General features: G+C 39.2%; 1 protein-coding gene across 3 annotated transcripts in view; it reads left to right on the plus strand.

Moving 5' to 3' along the window:
- The window catches only part of ADHFE1 (alcohol dehydrogenase iron containing 1), a 34517-nt gene extending 21729 nt beyond the window's left edge, over positions 1 to 12788 (plus strand). For all 3 annotated transcript variants that reach the window (XM_028533910.2, XM_036031175.1, XM_036031174.1), the window contains 4 exons: positions 945 to 1023; positions 1190 to 1286; positions 3897 to 4054; positions 12061 to 12788. In XM_028533910.2, the coding sequence (XP_028389711.1) occupies positions 945 to 1023; positions 1190 to 1286; positions 3897 to 4054; positions 12061 to 12144 (418 nt within the window). In that variant the 3' untranslated portion in view covers positions 12145 to 12788. The remainder of the gene's footprint in view (positions 1 to 944; positions 1024 to 1189; positions 1287 to 3896; positions 4055 to 12060) is intronic.
- The last annotated feature ends 11189 nt before the right edge of the window (positions 12789 to 23977 follow it).

Below are 23977 nucleotides of genomic sequence, written 5' to 3' on the forward strand. Positions count from 1 at the left end.
CACACTCCAAAATACCCAACACATCAGAGGACCCATAGTTTCTGATCTGCCTCGTAAAAGATGATAGGCAAAGGTAACCTTTTTTGAGGGAGATAGATAATTACAGAGTTCACCAAAAACTTCATTTTCTGTGAAATGTAAATCTTTTGGTGAATAAGCACAAAGCTATCCAATAACCCATATTAATTGAATTACAGACCATCTTACTATTACAAAACATTTTATTTTTAATATATTAATTGTAACTTTAGTAACTTCTCACAATGTATATTTTGAGTCATCTGTTAAGCTATAGTATTATCCTATATATTCATTACGAATTCAAGAGGATATAAAAAGGTTTTCCATTAAAGCAACCTTCACCCTCTCCCCAGACTCCCACAAATGAAAACCATGGTGCCTTTTCTGGAAAGTCTTTCAGGCTAGAAAAACCATTTATGATTCAACTCCATTAGTATGTGACACTCAGAAGGCTGTATCAGTTATTGGTGGCACAGATCACTGGCAGGTTAAGCTTGCACATCCAATGCAGCACATCTCGGTTCATAAACTCCCACCAACGTGGTCAGCTCGTGCAGGAACACACTGACAGAATACTGCAGAGCGAGACAGAAAATGCATGCCCTGAAACTTATTAAAGGAACTTCAAAGTGAATTTTCAATTTCTTCAAGATTATAAGGTTAACCAATGTATTTGGAGAGAATTTTCTGCATCAACACATTTTAATGGCATACAATTTTATAAGCATTTGAATTCAAACATTTCAGAGCTTTTGTTATGAATAACACCAAATATCAAGCGCATAACAGTATATCCTTATAGCAAAGAAAGCAGAATGTATAACTTGTGAGACTGTGAAGGGCTCTCCCATAAGAGATCTTTGTATTGACTTGAATTTCTGAAATCTGCATGTCAACATAAAGACTTTTTTTTTCTTTTCTAGCCATGGAATGTCTTACCCAATTTCAGGCTTAGTGAAGACATATAAAGCAAAGGATTATAGTGTGGATCACCCATTGGTGGTAAAATCATAATAACTTCTTTAATTAAACCTTATATTCCTTGAAACTGCTATAAATTCTTTGTCAATTCTTGATTGCTTGGAGTACAGGATAAAGTAATTTAATATCTAAGAGGCAGATGGAAGACCACCTTGCCCCATTGGTCACCTGTTTTCTTGCTCCGCAGCCTCATGGCCTGTCTGTGGTGCTGACCTCCCCAGCTGTGTTCACTTTCACAGCACAGATGTTTCCTGAGCGGCACCTGGAGACCGCAGAAATATTGGGTATGAACCATTACTCACAATTCTCTGACCCACATAGGGGGAGCATTTCCTGGGGTTGCTTCTGAAGATAAACCATAAAAAGTAATACTTTTTTAAAAAAATGTTGCTTTGAGATAGTTTAATAATAACGTCACTGACCTGCTCCAGGTCCCATCTAGCACTAAAATTCTTTAAGTTTGTGTATCTAATAGCTTGTTACCAATGAAATGGAACTAAATATTGCTTATGTTTAGAATAATCATATTTCCACTTTTCATCTTCAAGGAAATGAAACTGTACATACTGCAAAATGTTATAAATGGCTGTTAGTATATTTAATAGGTAATGAAATGAATTTAATTCCCAATTGTAGAGAGTCTAAACAATTGGAAACCTTCTAAAAAGATCACCAAAGAGGAATATCTTGCTGCTCTGTAGAATAAGTAATGTCTATAATAAGATGCCAACAGTGCCTTTTGAATCTTACAAGAAATAAAATTTATTCAGGATAGCGTAGTTAAGTAAAATTTTGGTATTTTTCTAAAACAAGAACTCTTTTAAGTAGATGAGTATTTTTTCTTAACTTTCCAGACACCTTATTCCTCTACTTGTATTTAGGGTAGGAAGGGAAAGTCTAAAAAGAAAACTTCATTATGCTCCCCTAGCACCAGCTGTTAGAGAGAGATTTCCAAGAAGGTAGGAATGACCACAGACATCCTTCCATGGGGCCGCTCCACTCTAGCTTCTCTCTGACACTCTGACATTTGTGCTTTATGCTGAGTTCCAGTGCTGGGCTGAGAATGTCACAAAAGAAGTCTGGGGCAGAGGAGCAGTGCTGGGGGCTTGGTTTTCCAGCAAGTGCTGTGGAAAATGTGGTGCCAACTTTACCAAGGATCTTATGTCCCTTTTCCCTTTGGGACTAGAGACGTAGTTCACCCATTTGTTGGGACTCAGATGCCTTTGTTAATATGCAAACACTGTATGTAAACAGGCAGGAGCCCAAATAGTAGGCTAAATGGATGATAAATAGGAAAATCTGAGAGAACTTACAGCTAACATTCTAGACAACGAACAAAATTACTGAAAAAAGCAATTTCTCTGTTAGACAAAACCCTGGCAAGAAGAACCCACCAATTCTTCTCCCATCAGAAATTTTGTTTAATATTAATTCTATACTTAGTCATTAATATTTCAATTCCCTAAGTAATCTTAGATTTTCTTAGCTTTATACAAATGTATTCTCTTTCTTTATCCTCCCTTTTTCTTTAAAACACTTCACAGGAAACCCCAGATGTTTTCATGGTGTATTTTATGGCAGAAATCCAAGAAAATAGAAATCTCATAACACTCGTATCGCGTATCACATCTCCACCTACTTCGAGTTTTAGCTGCACCGCATAACTGAGACTGGTCTTGTCAGGCAAGGTTTATGCCCCATCCAGCTGCCCCACCAGCCAGCCCTGTATCTGGTTCTATTTATCCTTTCCTGGATTACGAAAACAGTTCCCACTGTCCTAGAAGACTAAGAGGTTAAAATTGATTTAATAATGTGCTTCAGTGTGGAGGTGAACTGTGCATTCTAGTCTCCTTTTGAACAAGACAGAAAAAGTGAACGTGGATGGCAGCAGAGGCATTTGGGGTAATAACTAATGCTATATTCCACCTGTAAATTGCTTCACTTTAGGGCAGTGGATGTATTCAACTAGGATAGATGGGGTCAGGGGTGCTAAGGTTTTGGGATCAGTTCCCTTCATCTGGGAATCTTCGCTGCCACCTTTCCTGAGGGTGGAACCCCTGGCTCTTCCAGGTTGATGTCTCTATAATTTTGTGTATTAATCATTAATCATGTCCAAAATTCTGTCCTTTCAAATCTCCAACCCTTGGCAACCTTCTCTCCTTTCACCAATATCATTATCTACATATTAAAAACTGTTTTCTAAGACTCTCCATGTTCTTGGTTCTGTCTGACTAGTTCTGTAGTATTTATTTAGAGGAACCTGCTTTGCCCCTTGGTAACAAAGTCCAAAATAAAAACACTTATAGTTATAGAGAGGAAATACTTCTTTCCCTGGTTATACATAATCCATTTTTGTCATTTTCTTCCTTTTTTGGCACTTAGTGTTGGAATTTTTGTACTTACATATATCCTTGTCTCACAAAGTGTTTTTGCAAAGGGTTTGTCTTTTCCTTCGATGTTGCTGTGAGAAAAGACACTGAACGTGTAAAACCTCTAGATGTCAGCAAATCGCAAGCCTTGAAAGTTACATAAGCTGTTTTTTCTGCTACAAATGCTCCTTCTTCCTCAGCCAAACACCAGCCTTCTTTCTTAGTCTCCTTCCTGTGCCTCTTTTCTTGGCTCTATTCCTTGTCGTCCCACCCCACAAAGGGTGAGCAGCCCTTTGGAAAGGTGAGAGCCAGGTTAGCCGCCCCAGCGACTTCTCTGCACTGGCCTGGCCCATCTGTCTTCTGTGGGACTGCCCGCTGGGCCAGCCTCCAGGTGGAGGCACATTGGTGCCCTTGTGCTCCATGTGAGGGAGCCAGCAGTAGGTTATATATCAGCTATCATGGGACCAAATTACACCTAGGGCCAGCTTCCTCCTCCATCTACAGTCAGCGCTTTGTGTCTTCTAGGAGCCGACACCCGCACTGCCAGGATCGCAGATGCTGGGCTTGTTTTAGCTGACACGCTCCGGAAACTCTTATTCGATCTGGATGTGGATGATGGCCTAGCTGCCATTGGTTACTCCAAGGTTGATATCCCTGCATTAGTGAAAGGAACGCTGCCCCAGGTAAGAGACGCAGTGTATCCTCACTCCCTTCTAGTAGCTGCAGAAAAGATGTGGTCCACTTGGCACTTGATGCAGGAGCTGTAAACCTGGGGTCCTCTTGTGGCTCTCAGGTCTCCTCCACACCAGAGGGCAGCTCTCCCCTTCCCCAGGGGGTGGGGCCAAGGCTTCCTCACCTTTATATTCCTCCATAAAACTGTGGCATGTGTGAAACTTTTATGATGTGACTGAAAGGAGCCTTTATAAAAATTCAAGGCAAAAACAACCATATTGAGGTATGGCAAAATTTCCCTTTTCTCCATTTCTCCTCTTTTTGGAGTTCCCTATAAAACTATATGAAGCTGCTACAAAAGAGCCACTAATACTGTTTTCCCTCATAAAGAATTACAGATTCCTACAATTTTGTGAGGAATAGACATGGTCTTTACAACTACCACAAAATCACTTTTTAACATATTTGGGAGATTAAATATTTTATACATATACATATAAAGTATATAACATACATATCTGTGTCACTTTGGGTTTTCACTTATTTAAATGTTGCTAAAGAATTCATCTTTTATTTATTTTTAATATTTTATTTATTTATTTTTAGAGAAAGGGGAGGGGAGGGAGAAAGAGAGGGAGAGAAATATCACTGTGTGTTATCCTCTTTCACGCCCTCCAAATGGAGACCTGGCCTGCAACCCAAGCATGTGCCCTGACTGGGAACTGAACTGGTGACCCTTTGATTTGCATGCTGGCACTCAGTCCACTGAGCCACACCAGCCAGGGCTACATGTTGCTAAAGAATGTAAACTGAGCTGCCACCCTATATTTGGTAGAGGAATCATAATAGATGTAGAGTTTCTCCTCTGGAGGTTCTTGTGAAGAGAGTTTGTTCCCCATCAGACATCTCTTCCATGTAGGATCAGATACCCTGGTGCTATAGCATCAGATCCTCACAGGTGAAAACCTTACAACAGAGAGCCAGAGCCACGAGTGCTCAGTCTGTGGAACACACCATGCTCACCATGTGGAGTGCTCGTTTAGTCCTCCTGTCCAGAATGAGAAAGGCAAGATCACTTAAACATTATGAGGACATGAAGAGAAGGCATGTGAGCCCAAAGGTATTCACACATCTATGCCTGAATTTTGAACAGAGTTAACAGCTGGAATATCCACTCACACAGCATCCTGCTCAGTTAAGCAAGGGCTTTACACTAGCTTCATCCTCACTTAGCAAATGCTTAGAATGTTGAAGACCTTAGCTCAGATAAGATAATATTTGTATGGGTTTACTCCAGTCCACAGGAGCCAGGAAGGTAACAGCAATGAACAAAGCAATTTAAGGCAGTAGTGAATGGTGGGAACTTTGGTGAAATGGAAAACACATGGCTTATTTCATTGGGTAAGCCTCTTTTCAGCTAAAATTTATTATCCTCAAGTAGAAATTCAGATCCCAGTGTTGGTAGAACTTTCAATTTTCACAAAATTCACAATCTGAGTATCTGTGTTGAATTCCCTCATTTCCCAATGTACAAACCATACATGGCCTATGGGTCATCAGTTTCCCTGACTCAGACTAAGGATCAGTCTAAATGGACTCTGTTGCATCTAAAAAATACAAACGAATGAGAAAAAGAGGAGTCTCAAAGTGTAGCAAAGCTCCTAGACTAACTCACAAATTCTGGGTCCTAACCCACAAGTCCCAGGGACTAAATGACCAAAAACCATGACTGTTCCAGTTATTCCATCCAAATCTACTAGACTGTGAGTTCCATGAAGGTTGGAACTGGTCTCATTTGGTCATCCATCTTCTATTGCATCTATCTTGGGCTAGTAAACATGTTAAATGAACACATGCCTGCAGCCCTCTCCTCCTAAACCTTCTGTCTAGGTGAGCTTAATGGATGAATGGTGGTAACTTTTTGAGAAGTTTTGTTAGATTTAGTAGAACCCAACCAATGACAAGGAGCCATAAAAGCCTGTCTAGGGACACCAGAGACCAAGCAGTCATCATGATTTTGATGTAGCTCTGGCTCTTATGGTCCTAATGATAGTGTCATTCTGTAAAGGGTTCTCCGAAAAGTTCTGCTTATATAGCCCAGGGAAGTAAGTGTTCAGGAATATGTGTTTGTCAACCTCTGTGAATGGTATCCATGATTTTCAGATGAAACTGTATGATTTTTTTGGCCATTTAATTGCTGGTGGCAATGCATCTCCCAGCTATCAGGGCACATTGACACACATTTACTGCTTTTTTTGTTGTTGTTGTTGTTTTTAATATATTTTATTGATTATGCTATTACAGTTGTCCCATTTACCCCCTTCACTCCCCTCCACCCTGTACATCCTCTCCTACCCACATCCCCCACTTTAGTTCATGTCCATGTGTCATACTTATAAGTTCTTTAGCTTCTACATTTCCCATACTATTCTTACCCTCCCCCTATCTATTTTCAACCTACATTCTATGCTACTTATTCTCTGTACCTTTTCCCCCTCTCTCCTCCTCCCACCCCCCTGTTGCTAACCCTCCATGTGATCTCCATTTCTGTGGTTCTGTTCTTGTTCTAGTTGTTTGCTTAGTTTCTTTTGGTTTGGCTTTAGGTGTGGTTGTTAATACTTGTGAGTTTGCTGTCCTTTTACTATACATGTTTTTTCTTTATCTTCTTTTCTTAGATAAGTCCCTTTAGCATTTCATAAAATAAGGGCTTGGTGATGATGAACTCCTTTAACTTGACCTTATCTGAGAAGCACTTTATCTGCCCTTCCATTCTAAATGAGAGCTTTGCTGGATAGAGCAATCTGGGATGTAGGTCCTTGTCTTTCATGATTTGGAATATTTCTTTCCAGCCCCTTCTTGCTTGTAAGGTCTCTTTTGAGAAATCAGCTGACAGTCTGCTGAGAACTCCTTTGTAGGTGACTGTCCCCTTATCTCTTGCTGCTTCTAGGATTCTCACCTTCATTTTTACCTTGGCCAATGTAATGATGATGTGCCTTGGTGTGTTTCTTCTTGGGTCCAACTTCTTTGGGGCTCTCTGAGCTTCCAGGATTTCTTGGAAGACTATTTCCTTTGCCAGAATGGGGAAGTTCTCCTTTATTATTTGTTCAAATATGTGTTCAATCTGTTGCTTTTTCCCTTCCCCTTCTGGCACCCCTATAATTCGGATGTTGGAACGTTTAAAGATGTCCTGGAGGCTCCTAAGCTTCTCCTCGTTTTTTTGAATTCTTATTTCTTCATGCTTTCCTGCTTGGTTGTTTCTTTCTTCCTTCTGGTCCACTCTATTGTTTTGAGGCCCAGTTTCCTTCCCTTCACTATTGGCTCTCCGTGCATCTTCCTTCATCTCTTTTATGGTAACCTGCATTTTTTTCATCTAATTTGTGCCCAAAATCAACCAATTCCATGAGCTTTCTGATCACCAGTGTTTTGAACTGCGCATCTGATACAATGGCTATTTCTTGGTCGCTCAAAAGGATGAGTCCTGGGGGACTGATCTGTTCTTCTGTTGGGCACATATCTCTTTCCCTGTCTCTCCTTTTTTTTTTTTTTCCCGGTCTGGTCACCCTTGGTCACTCTTGTTACGGTGAGGGGCGGAGCCTTAAGTGTTCACCAGGGCTGGGCACCCCAGTTGCTAGATTGTGACGTTATATGTGGGGGCAGGAGTGGGGACGGGGATGGGAGGGAACAATGGCAGTATTTCCATTCTCCTGGGATCTCAGTCCCTTCTCTGGTATCCTGGGTTGCGAGCTCTGCCCTGGTCCATAATCGCCACCTCACTGGGTCCGCCAGCCCCTGCTTGTGTACTCAGGGTCCACTGCTGCATTCTTGTGCACCCCAGATGGCTTACGCTGAGTTCACACCAAGTTCTCCCGACCTCCTTGCGCCGCCGACCTGCGCCCCCCTGCCCCCCCCCCCACTCCTCCTCTCTGCTCCTCCTACCAGTCTGGATGAATGGGTCTACTTCAACTTCTTGGCTGTCTGACTTCTATTCAGATAAATTCTCTATCAGTTCTGGGTGTTATTCTGGCTCTAAATTGCTGTAGTTCTAATCTTGGTTGTGCGTGGAGGTACAGTGCATCCACCTTTGCCTCCATCTTGCCAGAAGTCACGTTTACTGTTTTAATTCTGCTGTGCTCAGACTTCTACTTTCAGAAGCTGTTCCAGATTAACAGTTGAGACCATCCACTAAAATAGCAAGTTGAGTAGGTATCAGTCTGAATGCCACAGAGTACATGTCATACTGGGAAATACCAATTGCAAAACCTTAATTAGAGAAAACTAATTTCTTTGTTTCACAAAAGATGCAAGATAAATTGAATTTTTGGAATACAAGTCATGTTTATAAATTAGGACTCCCTCAGGCTGTCCCAGCAGGCATGCTGCCTTTTTTTTATTATGTTAGAAACACAGTTAATTTGAATTAACTGTCACATTTGGAGTTAATGTCATATATATGATATATATAGAGAGAGATAGCTATATAGATATAGATAGACATACAAATATATAGGTATACATGTAGATAAAGAGAGAGGTATATTCATAGGGCTTTAGAAGGAATCTTAGAAATAAGCTTGTCTTACAAATGAACAACTACTATGCGTTTTTTGTTGGGCAGCAGTAAACATTTCATAGGAGTACTATAGCTACTTCATTAGTGCAGCGCACTAATCTTCACTTAGTATCTGCAGGATTTAAGGTAGTGAAGGGGATCTACTTACTCCTGCAAAAAAAAGCTTATTTCATGTAGTCAACATCTGATAAAGCTTCTTTTATGTTCAGAGATGAGGGACTGGTTTTCTCTGGGAGGAACAACCAGGCCAGTATTCTTGACCAAACAGCCGGCTCATACTGGCAGCAGCAAATAGCAGTCCTGTGTGCAGAGGCTTCCAACGGCCGTAGCCAGGCTGCAAGAGGAGCGGGCAAGAATAAATTAATCTTCCAAGCTGGATTTCTGAAACCTCTGGAAAGAAACATTTACATTTCAAATCAAAACATTTCATTACTGAGGAGACCTGTCTACCAAAATGAGTACTTCCACTCCCTGGCAGGCAGACCAGCTCAAATGTTGTTATTTTATGAATGTGCTAAAAGTAGTATTCTGGATTTATTTCAGTGTCCATGTTAATCAGTTGTCTTTCAGTCTTACACATTGATAAATAATAGCACGCTGCAGAACACATCTTAATTTTAAGAATTTAGCTGTTAGTGGCATTGATGACATGCATGAGGATATATCACAAACTACGTCCTTGCCCTGTTGAACCGGTCATTGGGAGTTAGAAATCTAAAAGAAAAACTCAGTTCAGCTTGGCCTGAAGTACTTCTGAGAGTCTTGAACTACTTCACCAAAGATGAACTGTATCATTTGAAGGACCCTTTGCTCGTCCAGTAAGAGCCCATTATCAACAAAATAATGGGACAGCAATCTTTGGCTGTAGCAAATGCTGAACTTCAGTTTTTGACCCTGCCACAAAGGTATATGTAGGTCACCGTGAACAAGTGTCTGCCTTGCTGTGGATTTTCAACATTCCTTAGTCTCTAAAAGATCAGCTGGGATGTACAATTGTACCTTGGCTCCACCCATACTTGGTCAGAGTTGTTCCCCCTCCTTCTGCCATCTGTCCATCCATTCTTCTTTTTTTAAGATTTATTTTCTTTATTTTTAAAAAGATTTTATTTGTTTATTTTTAGAGAGAGGGGAAGGAAGGGAGAAAGTGAGGGAGAGAAACATCAATGATGTACAAGAGAAACATGGATTGGTTGCCTCTTGCACATCCCCAACTTGGGCCCTGGCCCCTGACCCAGGCATATGCCCTGACTGGGAATCAAATCTGCAAACTGAGCCACACCAGCCAGTGCAAGGTTTATTTTTTAAACTGTGATAAAATATACCCAACAAAACCAACTAGTTTAACCAAAATTAATGCTATTTAACTAATTTAATGCCATTAAGTATATTTACAATCTTATGCAACTATCACCACTGTCCATTTCCAGAACTGTTTAATCATCCCCAATAGAAGCTCTGTTCTATTGTTTAATGGCAATAATATTACCATTGTCCCCTTTTACCCCTTTCCCCAGCCCCTGATAATCTCTATTTTACTTTCAGTCTTTATGAATTTGCCTATGCTAGCTACTTCATGTAAGTGGACTTATACAATATTTGCCTTATTGTTTTTGCCCTATTTCACTTAGCAAAATGTCTTCAGTGTTTTATGATTCCATTCCTTTTTATGGCTGACTAATATTCCTTTGTGTGGCTATACCATATTTTGCTTGTTCGTTTACTTGCAGATAGACTCTTGGGTTGATTCCACCTCTTGGCTATTGCATATAATGCTGCTAAGAACATTGGTTTAAAAGCATCTGTTTTAGTCCCTAATTGCAATTTATTTGGGTCTGCTAGGAATAGAATTGTTGGATCACATGGTCATTCTATGTTAACTTTTTGAGGAACTGCCAGACTGTTTTCCACAGCGGCTGTACCATTTTACTTTCCCACCAACAGTGCACTAGGGTTCCAGTTTTTTCACATCTAACACTTGTTAAACACTTTTTCTTTTAAGTGTATTCTATTGATTATGCTATTACAGCTGTCCCATTCTTTTTTCTCTCCATTTTCCCCTTCTACCTGGAATCCCTCCGGCATTCCCCCAACTTAGTTCATGTCCATGGGTCGTACATATAAGTTCTTTGGCTTCTGCATTTCCTATACTATTGTTAACCTCCCCTGGTCTCCTTTGTACCTACTATTTATGCTTCTTATTCCCTGCACCTTTTCCTTCACTATTCTCCCTTCTTCCCCTCTCCACTGATAACCCTCCATGTGATCTCCATTTCTGTTCCTGTTCTAGTTTTGATTAGTTTGTTTTTGTTTTTAGATCCATTTGTTGATAGTTGTGAGTTTAAGAAGCTTTTCAAGTAGAACAGAGGACTGAAGGGGACTTAGATTTGGATTCAGATAGAATGGGAAGTGGAAACAGTCAGATCTGGGATTTAGTTTTGTGGTTGGTCTGATAGACTTTGATGGATTTGACATGTAGAGAAAGGGAAAGAAGAATCAGGGATGACTACTGGGTTTTTGCCTTATTGCCTGGGTGTCATTTCTGAGATAATGAAAATGTGTGAATTTTGACATGCCAATATCCCGTCTCCCGCCATCTTCATTAATTCAACAAATAACGGTTGAGGACCCATTTACTGTATGCTGAGCACTCTGGGAGGTGCTGAGCATGGAGTGAACATAGCTCTTCCCTCATGGAGCTTCCCTCTTCCACCAGCTGTTCTCCCAAACAAGTGCTAACCACAAAAAAACAGACTGAGAGACCCATGAAAATGGAACCCCCCAAACTACTACATTTCTTAATTTTATTTAGGCCCAGAAATTTGGACATAGTCATTATAGTATCTTTTAATCCCTTGTTCCAGAGGCATCAAGGAGCCACTGGGACAGGGGATTATACAGGAGTTTAAATAGCCAAAGCATGTGCTGGCTAGCTTTGCTAACTTAACTTAGCAATCATTGGAAAATTAAGCAAGTCACCGAATGTGCTTGGGAAGGTAAAGATAAAACCTTAGTTAATATTTTAAAAGGAGCCACTTTTAAAATAGTAAGGTATTAGGCTTTTGAAAGCTGTACAGCATAGGGAATTTAGTCAGTAATAGTGTTAAAACTGTGTATGGTGTCAGGTGTATACTTGAAATATTGGGGGGGGTCACTTTGTAAAGTATATGATTGTCTAACCACTATGCTGTACACTTGAAACTAATACAAAATAATTTTTAATGTAAACTACAATTTAAAAAAAGAAAGCTTTGTGTGAAAGAGGCATCACTTTGATAAACTTCTGAGTTGCAAATCAGCTAGTATGAAGCAAACAAGAAATATGATTTTTAAAGATACAACTATTATTAAGTCATTGTTTCTTATGCCCAAGTTCATTTGCACAACCTAGTACCTTTTACAAACTGTCTTTTCAAAGCCCTGAGTAACTCCTTTTGTTTAATGTTTCAGGAAAGGGTCACCAAGCTTGCACCACGCCCTCAGTCAGAAGAGGATCTGTCTGCCCTCTTTGAAGCTTCAATGAAACTGTATTAATTTTTCTTTTTACTAAAAGAATTAGCATCAGCCCTCATAGTTCTGAAATGAGAAGTTGGTTTAGCCAGAGCTTTGTTTTCTCATCTCCATACATAACTTATCTGTTACCAGTTTGAATGTGATAATAAAATTACCCTACAGAAGATTCCAAGACACACAAAGTCAAGCTACTTCCATAATACCAGCTAGAAAAATGACCCCAGCATTGGACCCTAGTTTGTGTTCCTGCCCTAAACTCTGCAGACCACCTCTGCTTCATATATCAAGTGGGTAAAAACTCAGTGTCTATCAAAAGTGTTAATGTACATTTTTGCCCAGTAACCCATGTCTAAAAATTTATACTATAAAAGTACTCATATGAATGTAAAGAAATACAGTAAGGATGTTTCTGGCAGCACTTTTTCTAATAAAATATGAAAGAACCTAAATGTTCATTAATAATATATTGATAAATAAATTGCAGTATATTAAATAATGGAATGCCATCATGCTATTAATAAGAATGAGGTAAAACTATTGGAAATATGTTTGTGATATACTGCTAAGTTGGAAAAAAGTAAGTTGCAGAACAATTATATATTAGTATGGCCTGATTTTTATGTTTTTAATTATAAATAAATGTATGTCTATATATACATAGAAAAGAAGGATACAACCAAAATATTAAAAGTTATCACTGTGGAAATGGAATTTAGGACAGAGAGAATTAAAATATTCACTTTATATTTTATACTTTCACTTTTTATTTTATGAACATTTATGTTGTTTGGATTTGTTACAACAGCATAGATCTTCTCATCTGAAAGGGGGGAAGAAAAGAAATAAAAATATCACTTTACAGTTTTAGGTCAGATTTATCATATTTTATAAAAATACTAGTAACATATCTAAAAGTTAAAAACAAATAGAAAGGGGTTTAATATCAGAGACCTATCCTCTGGCAAATAAATTGCTCTTTTGCAAAAAGCCACTAACTTTTTCTTTGAATTGCGGTAACATTGGTTAACATACAAATTTCAGGTGTACAACATAAAAATTATATATCTGTGTACAGTTTAGCATGCTCAGTGCCCAACGCCTAGTTTCCGTCTGTCACCATACAATTGACCTCCTTTAAGTATTTGCCCTTTACCCACCCCTTTTCCCCTCTGGTAACCACCAATCTGTAGTCTGTATCTCTGAGTTTGCTCTTGTTTTGTTTTGTTTGTTCATTTGTTTCTTTTCTGTTTTGCATTCTGCTTATGAGTGAAATCATATGGTTTTTGTCCTTTTCCATCTGATTTGTTTCACTTATTTTAATATAATACCTTCAAGATCCATCCATGTTGTCTCAAATGGCAATATTTCATCTTTTCTTATGACTCGGTATTCCATTGTACTCATATATTGTTATTTATACAATATATACATATATATGCATGCAAAATTACTGAAAGGACATATATCAAATTTTTAACAGTGGCTATCTTTTGGATGGTACAATATGAACAAATATTTTCTTTTGTGTTTATCCTTGCATTACCAGTTTTTGGTACTGAACATATTTTATGTTTGCAATTAGAGAAAACCCCCAATACACATTATTTAAATGTTGTTTTCAGAATCTCAAGGAAATAAAGATCTTCATAAAGACGAAGTGGGCCTGGGAAGGTTGAATGTCACAACAATGCCCTACTCGTCCATTTTTTAAAATCCTAATATAATTAAATCTACATTACTTATTTGATTAAAACTTTAATTCAACTTAAAACATGAATAATTCCACAAGTACACTGAGATCTAGCCTCCAAAGCCCAAGCAGACAGACCTCATTGTGGAAACCTTTCTGAGGAGAATGAGCTGTAGAAGTGTCTGTAGGTCAGGAATGACAAAGAGGCAGACCATCGATGTCCTTAGTTCCACTGGCAAGGCTGAAGAGTGTAAACTACAAAACTGCTTGCTTTTAATTAATTTATTCTGAGCACCAGAAACAATTTTCCAAAGAAGGAATTCTCATGTAAAATGTTTTCTAATTTAAAAAGATATGTGCACCCCTATGCAGGATTATTTACAATAGCCAAGATGTGGAAACTCCTTGGCGTTCATTGATAGGTGAATGGATAAAGATGTGGTACATGTGCATATATTTTTACTCAGAAATGGTATAGTTATAATTCCTACTGTACATACAAATTCATTATACCAGATGCCCAAAAGGTAAGCCTAAGATAGCACCAACAGAATTCCAACTGTACCTTGCAGACCTAAACATCTAGTTAAAATTCCCTCTAGTTTTGGGGGGGTTTTTTTACCATGGATTCTGAGGGCAGAAGCTTCATGAACGACACAGAGAGCAGTTAAACTCTGTCACTCTGAGATGCTTCAGAAGACTTTAGTAAAAATTGTTAATGAATGTCTCAAAATACATTTAGCACAGCAAAAACATAAAGGTGTTGCCCCCCCACAAAAAAAAAAACAAAAAAAACAAGAAAGTATCAGAACTTTTGTAATATATTCTGCAAGGTGACACGTACCCTTAGAACAACATTGGATGAGGAGCCAAGGGCCCTGAGTTCTCTAGTCCCTTGGTCTGTCTGAGCCTCACTGTATTCAACCGAGGCCTCTTCCAGCTTGAAACTGCTATGACTAGATTTTGTGTATCACCTCATCCTTAATGCAAGATTTTGAGTATGGGAACTTTAATGTAAAATAATTTGGGCTATAAAAATGCATTCTCTACCTCTCTTAAACGTTTGATGCCTTTACACCAGGAGCCAGATGTCCAAATGTGACTCACCAGGAGCAGTGTTTGCTGTTCATACTGATGATGACTCTGGAGGAAGGATTTAAAGGTCAATCATAGAGAAACAGATTTAGGAAGCCTTCAAGTTTTTAATCTTAATACCCATCACTTTTGGTCCTCACAATCTAAGAATATAGAAAAATGTTTCCTGCCGTACCAGCTATTAAAAGAGTGTGAAATAGGAGATTAGGCCCATTTCTATAAACCAAACACTTTGATGTTTCTGACACAATTGGGTGCATTTTTCTAAATCAAATCTTATTATTTTCTATTGATTTAAAAATCGAAAAAGGCTTAGGACTCACATCTCCATTTATGTGAATTAATTTGCTTGCTAAGTAAGGCGAACATTAAAGAACAGTATTCAAAGTCTGTGAAATGCTACTTTCTTAAAATTATCCTCTTTGGTGACATTTTCACTTAAAATATATGCACATCCATAATTTATTCCATGATACAAAATATTAATTTATTTCAAGTGAGTCATGTCTGTACAGTTATTGTCAAGTGCCACACTGAATAGCTGGCTGGTTTTGCACTCCTGCGCCTTCTCCGTGCATGGGGACTGCTGTGTGGGGCTTGGCATTGTCTGCGTAGCTGTGGACACAGCTGTGGGGTGTTTTCCTCATTGACAGTGGTTAATGAAGTAAGTCTGCTCTTGTAAAATACAGACAAGTACAGTATCAAAATATATATAGAAAGAGAGAGAGAGTAAAAATTGCTTTTCTGGCCTTTTAACCCTGAGAAAGATTAATGGTTGTTTGGATTAGAAACTGTACCCTAGTGAGGGTCTGTTGCCTCCGGGGAGTGGGCATGAGAAAGGGGACCGGTCGGCCTGGGTCAACACCACACAGGCTGCTGCATCTCTGATGACCAGCGACCCCAAGCCGAGCTGGCTGCAGGCTCCTCCGTTAACCGCCTGATCCCCTGGGAGCTGTGAGGAGGCCAGGCCACATCCCAGCCATCACCATCACAATGGCCTGTGGGAGGCAGTCACTAGGAAAGACCACACTTTGGGCAGAAATTGGTTCTTGAAGCCCTAGGTTGAATAACTGGCAGCAGGGGGAGGGAGGGTGTAGTTTCTCAGGCTATTATTCTACTATCTTTCCAACCACCCCAACAACTCCGAATAAATGCATAGGCCCCACAAATTGCAGTAACTGTTTGTGATTTTGTCTCATGTGAAATCCCTCCTGAAGTTATGAGGACAGCTAACTTTAAAATAATCTCATCTTATTCTTTCTGGCTTTAATACTATTAGCTTTTTCATCCGGGTGATTTTACTTGGTTTTCTAATTTATAAAATTGGAAACTAATTAAAATAACCATGAGCAAAAATGAGAAAAAAACTACCATCATGCCATTACCCAAACACAGCTGTTACCATTTGATGTATTTCCTTTCCCTCATTTTCATTTGGGTGATGTAATCTCTAGTTCTTAAGGCAGGATATTTTAAGTATTTTCTATGTTGCCACATAATCTTCATAATTATTAATTTAAAGAGTACACAATAATTTATTGAACAGGAATTTAAAAATTTATTCTTACAGGGCATCAAGGTTGCTTCCAAATTTTATCCCTACTAATACCACAGCAATGCATATTGTATATATGGATTTTTTCATGCTCTAAATTAATTTTGTAGGTTAATTAATCCCTGATTGAATTTTTACATCAGAGTATGGACATCTGTATGGCTCCTGGTTCATAGTGTTCAGTTATATACACTTCACTATTGTTTTAAACATTGCTTACCCTCTCCTTCAATCTTCTCTTCGAAATCAATAGTAGTGTACAGAAAGGGAAAAATATCAATAATATTGTAATAAATCTGTATGGTGCCAGGTGGGTATGAAACTAATACAAAATTATATTGATTCTAAACTGTAATTAAAAAATAAAAAATTTAATGAAAACAATTAGCAGTAGTGCAGAACAATAAGAATGACAATGAACAACAAGAACAAGAACAATAATGAAATCAAGTTCCCGTGGTTGGACCAGCTAGACTGTGTATGCAGATCTGCAACATTCAGCTGTGGTTTTTCTTTTATGTCAGCATACCTTAAGAGTTCACTTGAACAGATTAAAATTTCCAAACAAAATTATGAAGTTTACTTTAGTATTATATTACTGCCTCTTAAGTAAAACTGTAGATAACCAAGTCTATTTTCCTTGGTCATTTACTTTCTTTTTTCCTTCTAGGACCCTCTATAGGCCCTTAAGTCTATGGGCCTGTGTTATTACATTCATGGTCCTAACTTATGCTGACCAAGAAAAAGGATCCAAGGTAGCAACAAGAAAATATAAATGTCTTTTTCTCTAAGGATGTTCTAGATTCATCTGTGCCTGTGAGTGAAAGCATTGCTGCACTGGGAGGGAGGCGAGTGTCACCAAACAACCACCCCACCAAGATCCCTTCCGAGGGGCTAAGTTACTCATCTAATCCTAAACCTCTCCAAGCTTTGCAGTCATGCTCACTGGCCCCACGATGGCAACATCACTGTGGCCCACTCTGGACTTTATGCCAAGCATTGCATATGAGAAACTAATGTTTGTAAGGCAGCATACAAAGAAGAGGTGTCTAAATGGGAACAATAGGCTGGAGTAACAACCTGAGTAAGGACAGGCTAGTTTTCTTTCATATTTTATATCTCATTTAACAACTATAATAAATGCAGTATATAACTCAGTACCTTGAAGAATAGTTTCCCAAAGGAGGAAGGGGATCACTGATTTGGAAAGAGGAAGAGAACTGGGGATCTGCCAGCAGGAGTGTTTTAGAGAGGGCTAGGGAATAATTATAGGAACGGGACATTTAGTGGTATTTTTAACCAAACTGTTGACATTTTTAAATATCAGCTCTCGTGAAACACAGTGGCCTATTTAGTAGGACACCTATTACAGCTGGTAATAATAATTAAAGACAATAATAATACGGGCATAGCTCATTCTATTGCACTTTGCTTTACTGAGCTGCAGTTTTGTAAACTGAAGGTTGGTGGCACCCCTGTGTTAACCAGGTCTGTCAGCACCATCTTCCCAAAAGCAGTTGCTCACTTTGTGTCTCCCTGTCACATTTCAGTAATTCTCTCAATATTTCAAATGTGTTCATTATTATATTTGTTTCGATCTGGGATCTGGGATTTTTGATGTTATTGTTATCATTGTTTTGGTGTTCCATTCTCATATAAGATGGACAACTTAACTGATAAATGCTGTGTGTGTTCTGGCTTTTCTGCTGACTGATCACTCCCCCTGTCTTTCTCCCTCCCCTCAGGCCTCCCTGTTCCCTGAGATACAAATATATTTCAGTTAGGCCAATCGAAACCTACGATGGCCTCTAAGTGTTCAAGTGAAAGGAGGAGTTGCATGTCTCTCAATTTAAATCAAAATCTAGAAAAGATTGAGCCTAGTGAGGAAGGCATGTTGAATGCTGAGATAGGCCAAAAGCTAAGTAGGACTCTTGCACCTAACAATTAGCCAAGTTGTGAATACAAAAGGAAAGTTCTTGGAGGAAATTAAAAGTGCTACTCCAGTGAACATATGAATAATAAGAAAGTGAAACAGTCTTATTGTTGAAATGGAGAAAGTTATAGTGGTCTAGAGAGAAGATCAAACCAGCCACAACATTCGCTTAAGCTAAAGCCTAATTTAGAGAAAGTCCCTCTGTTCAGTTCTATGAAGCCTAGAAGAGGTGAGGAAGTTGCAGAAGAAAAGTGTGAGACTAGCAAGAGTTGATTCATGAGCTTTAAGGACAGAAACTGTCTCCATAACATAAAAGTACAATGTGAAGTAGCAGGTGCTGATGTAGAAGCTGCAGCAAATTACCCAGAAGATCTAGCTAAGACAATTAATGACGGTGGCTATACTACACAATGGGTTTTCAATGCAGGTGAAAGTTTTATATTGGAAGAAGATGCTATTTAGGATTTTCGTAGCTAAACAGAAGTCATTACCTGCTTTCAAAGCTTCACAGGACAGGCTGACTCTCTTGTTAGGGGCAAATGCACCAGGTGACTTTAAGTTGAAGCCAATGTTCATCATTCCAAAAATCCTATGACCCTTTAGAATTATGGTGAATCTGCTCTGTCTATGCTCAATAAGTGGACAACAAAGTCTCAATGACAGCCCATCTATTTACAACATGGTTTACTGAATATTTTAAGCCCACTGTTGAGACCTGCTCAGGAAAAGAAAAGATTCCTTTCAAAATATTAATGCTAGGTTTTACTTCTCTCTAATGCTTATGCTTAGAAAACTTACTACAGCTAGGTTATTTTTTGTAATCAAAGTATATAACAATCTTTCCCCTTTCCATGTGAGTCTCCACTGCAAGATTCCACTGCAGTCTCACCCCCCTCCCTAGGGGTGTCAAGTGATCCTCATTTGAGGGTCCTCTGAATTCTTATAACATTTCTTGCATGCATCTCTTATTACTCTGGGTTGTAAATACATCTTATTCTGTGGGCAATCATTTATTTTCTTGTCTGTCTACCCCTGTAATCAGTGAGCAGAGGGTGGAAGTTTGCCTTAATCATTTTTAGATCCTCATCACCCAGCAAATAACTGGTATTCTGCCCATACTGGTAAGTATACTGGTAAGTATGGGCAGAATAGAATGGAAAGGAGAGAATGAAACAGCCACTCTGATTTTTTTCCTACTCAGACAATCTGAGTTTTTATTGGCCAAAGTCTCAAACTTTACAAGTGAATAAATGCCAAGTTTGCATGCCCCGGGTCCTCAGGTATAACCAATGAGTGGCAGAACTAGCATCCCTTGCCTGTTATATCCTGATATAAAAACAATCTGGGGAAAAGTAAAAGGTATTCTAGGATCCACTTTTTAAAGCTCTGAACCATTGAGAATGTCGGGAGAGCAGCCTGGTGGATCCACAGAACTTAGGAGCCTCCTCTTACAGATTAGTGAAGACAGAACGCCCTAGCTGAGCCAATGAGGGACAACTTTATAAAAAGCAGACAACTATTTATCTACACAAAAGAAAATCTTCCTGCCAGTATAACACCATTAACATCTTAACAGCTCTTCTATTATGAATCTGACATTTCCTTCTTCGAAGCCCAGTTTGAGCAATTTTCACTTTTAAAATGAAATAATAAAGTCATCAACATACAATAAAAGCTATGCAATATTTATAATCATAGGTCTTTAGAGTGTATATGTTTAAAAAAATTGAATTACTAGGCATTCCTTTTTAAATCCCATAAAGCCTTCAGCTTTAGAATGAGAGACTCAAACTCTTCTCTCGGGTTTTAATTTTTATGTGGCTTCTTATTTCTCTTTTAATCTCCTTTAAAACTTAAAACCCCTCAACACAGTTTCCACCGCTTCCACTGAATTGGCAGCAGGCTGGTCTTTTTATTGGTGAATAATGGATTTAGTTTGCTGACACAGGAACAATGAGAGGATAAACAATTCCTTTTGTGGCCCTGAAATTCCCCATCTGCCAAGTTCGGTCACAACTGAAGAGCACTGGGCAAAGACAGATGAATGAGCCCGCCACGCCTGATGTTAAGGACATCCGTCACACAAGCTGAACATGTGGCTTCATAAATCAGGAGCTAATAGCAACTCTGGTTGCTCATGTCATTAACTTGCCAGCCATTTAAATACCTAAAAATTTACCATAATGTTGAGCGTATGGACCCAATTTGCAATTCTGGTCTTACCAAGAAACCAGAGGTAGCAAAGGAAGCCAAAAATCATCTTCTAAATAAAAAAAAAATGCTTTTTCTGATGCATGCTCAAATATTTACAGATGAAATATATGATGTCTGGAGTTGTTTTCAAAATAAGATGGAATGAGAAAGTCAAGTTATAAATGAAAAAAAATTGGCCATGAGTTTCTCATTATTAAAAATGAGTGATGGGAAGCTAGGCATTCATTATCCTATATTCTTCATTTTTGTATATATTTAAAATTATTGGTAAAGTTTTTAAAAATTAAATAAAATGAAAAATGAGAGCTTGCAGTTGTAATAACAGCATTTTTGCCTAATTCTATCATTTCTTTAAAAAGAAGAAAAGAAAAAGCTGTGCTCACACAACAGTTCAAGCATTTAACAAGGCAAATAAGTCATCATCACTAAACAGGAAGGCAACACATTTCAGAGGGAGAAGATCAGGTAACACCTACTGTGGTTTCTCAGAAACCCACCTCACTCCACTAAGGAGAACTGCCTTGCCCAAGATCAGACCCATTCCCAAGGTAGTTGATATCCAGCAACTCAAGAAGGAGGTTCATTAGGAGGCCTGACTTAGCCTAAAATACAGATACCTGATTAGATTTGAATTTCAGTAAACAACAAATAATTTTTAGTATCAGTATGCCCCATGCGATATTTGAGAAAAAACATATACTTGGAAAATTATTTGTTATTCTTCTTAAATTAAAATGTAACTAGGTAACTTGTAGTTTATTTAACTTGAAGCACCTGCCCTCTGATAAGGAGCATCTTCTTCACCCACAAAGAACATCACTTTGCATAACTTAAAGATTGAAACCATCTTTCTCTCTCTCAGAGGAACTGAAAGTTGAATGTTAATCCTGCTCAAATTACAGGTGTATCTCCAATTTCACAAAATCAGATACTGAACATTAAACACAGATGCTTCTCAGAGGCCCACAGCCTGATGCCCCCAAGTCTTCAGACTGACATTGTGGCTTGCTGGGGAGTCCAGGTTTTGGAGTCATGACTGACCCAGATTAAGGACTCCCTTCTGTAAAACAGTAGTAGGCCCACCTTGCAGGGTTATTGTAGGGCTAGTGTATAAAGTGCCTGGTACATGACAGGTATCCTGTTGAGGGGCTACTGCCTCTCTGTTCAGCCACTAAATCCACAACCCCCAGGTGGTTTTAAAGCCATGCATGAGTATATATTCCTGGGAACCACTCCAGATTTTTGGAATCTGAATGACCGAGTTTAGGGCCCAGGCATTCCAGCTTTTATCAAGTTCCTTAAGTGATCTGATTTGCAGCCAGGGTTCTTGAAGGAGGACTTTGTCAAGAACCCTCTTCTGTTCATCAGTGGCTGTCAGTCTCTAGCAAAGATCAGAAGCTCTGGAGAGCTTGTTCAAATACATATTGCTGGGCTCTCTACCCCAGAGCTTCTGAAGGGCCGGTGGGGCAGGGAGAATCTGAGAATTTGCATGTCTCACAAGTTCCCGGATGCTGCTGACCTGCGGTCTGGGGAAAGTTTCAGAACCATTTTGCTCATCCAAACCCTACCTGTATATTATAATCACAGCGGGTGTTTTTCAATACCTAGGCTTGGGCCCTAGGGGATCATATTTAAATAGTCTGGTGGGGGACCTGAGCACCTCATAATTTTAATGCACCCAGGTCAGGAATATCTGCTCTCCTTACAAGAACTCTCTGCCCTCACTCCTGTGTGCCCTGGGACCAGCAAGAGGGTTTCACAGGGGCTCCTTAGAAACTCATCCCAGACGCCAGAACTGTGGAATCAGAATCTGCACTTTAACAAGACCCTCAGTGATTCCCATGCACATTAAAGTCTGCAAAGATTGCTTAGGTTTCAGCCTAAATGGAACTCCCTCAGAGAGGGCTTCTTCAGAGGGTGGATCTCCAGAGCTCCCAGGTTGCAGAAAGAGTTAGCATCACTCAGCTCTTCCCACTAGCCAAACTGGTAACTAAACATTTTGCAAAACTTGCAGTAAAGAAATAAAGGCTTCTGATGACATGAATTGACTGCCCTTGGAGTAAGTGTAGAAGCAAATTTTTATTTTTTTCGAATTTTTGTAAGAGTTTTTTTGAGCCAAACTGATGACATGTGCCAGGGAGTGAGCTCTCAAATACCCCAGAAAATAAATTTTGCAGCTTCTTCTATGCATTTAAGGAAGGGACTAAGGAAGATTACTTGGAGGTGAGAAAAAGGCAGAGATTGGATTATAGGTTAGTTAACAAGATTATGTTCTTTCTTGAGGGTGGTTATTTCAAAGGTGTGTTAATTTAGGTGCACAGAAACAATGGGCAGGGCTTGCTCAAGGCAAAGATTAACCTTTTACTAAAAAATTATATTCCAGCCCTGGCTGGAGTAGCTCAGTGGATTGAGCATGGGCTGTAAACCAAGGCATTGCAGGTTCAATTCCCAGTCAGGGCACATGCCTGGGTTGCAGGCCACAGTCCCAGCAACTGCACATTGATTTTTTTTTTTTCTCTCTCTTTCTCCTTCCCTTCCCTCTCTAAAAATAAATAAATAAAATCTTTTAAAAAATTATATTCCTGGAACATGACTCGCTCAGGAATTTACTGTTCCTTACATAGAATCCTTCCACCACCCTTTTTTCTTTTTTTTTTGGTTCACAGTGCCTCCTTTTGGTAATAATCAATTGAAGGATGCATTGATGACCAGCCTTTTATTTAGATAGTGTAGTCTCACAGCAGTAGGAAGGCTCATTCCTAGGAAGTCCCAGTACTGATGTCATCTTGTTGATCACTGGGGACAGGGAAAAATGGTAACCATGGGGTCTGAGTTGGGGTAGAATTTTCCCCAAACAGGAAAGGCAGGTAAGTGAACATCAGTCAGGTCTTGTGGCCATAGAAACAAAACTTTTAAATGGTCATAAGTGGGCATTCATGTGCCAACAGTGTAGAACCTTCAGCAGTGACTTCCCAGAACCCTGGAGAAGAAGACCCCAGGCCAGGACAGGACTCCCTTCCTTACACTTCATCTGGTCCTGGACAGAGGTTGTCGCCAGTACCCATAGGTGTGGCGTATACTGACTATTGCGTATGGATTACAGACTTTGTATTCCAAAATGGGGACTCAGCCATTCGCCCCCACCAGACATTGTAAAGTGCCTGAGCTAGCAGGGCCCTGATTATGTAATGTGATGAAGATGCTGGGCTCAGCGAACAGAAGTCAAACAGGATCATGTTGGCGAAATTTTAAAGATTAGTAATATCAAGTGTTGACAAAGGTGAAAGTGTCAACTGAGGCAGAATTTTTGGAAAGCAATTTGGGAAATTCCCTCAAAATTTTAAATATGGATCTACTATGACCCACA

Source organism: Phyllostomus discolor, chromosome 7, assembly GCF_004126475.2.
Source record: "Phyllostomus discolor isolate MPI-MPIP mPhyDis1 chromosome 7, mPhyDis1.pri.v3, whole genome shotgun sequence".
Classification (NCBI taxonomy): domain Eukaryota; kingdom Metazoa; phylum Chordata; class Mammalia; order Chiroptera; family Phyllostomidae; genus Phyllostomus; species Phyllostomus discolor.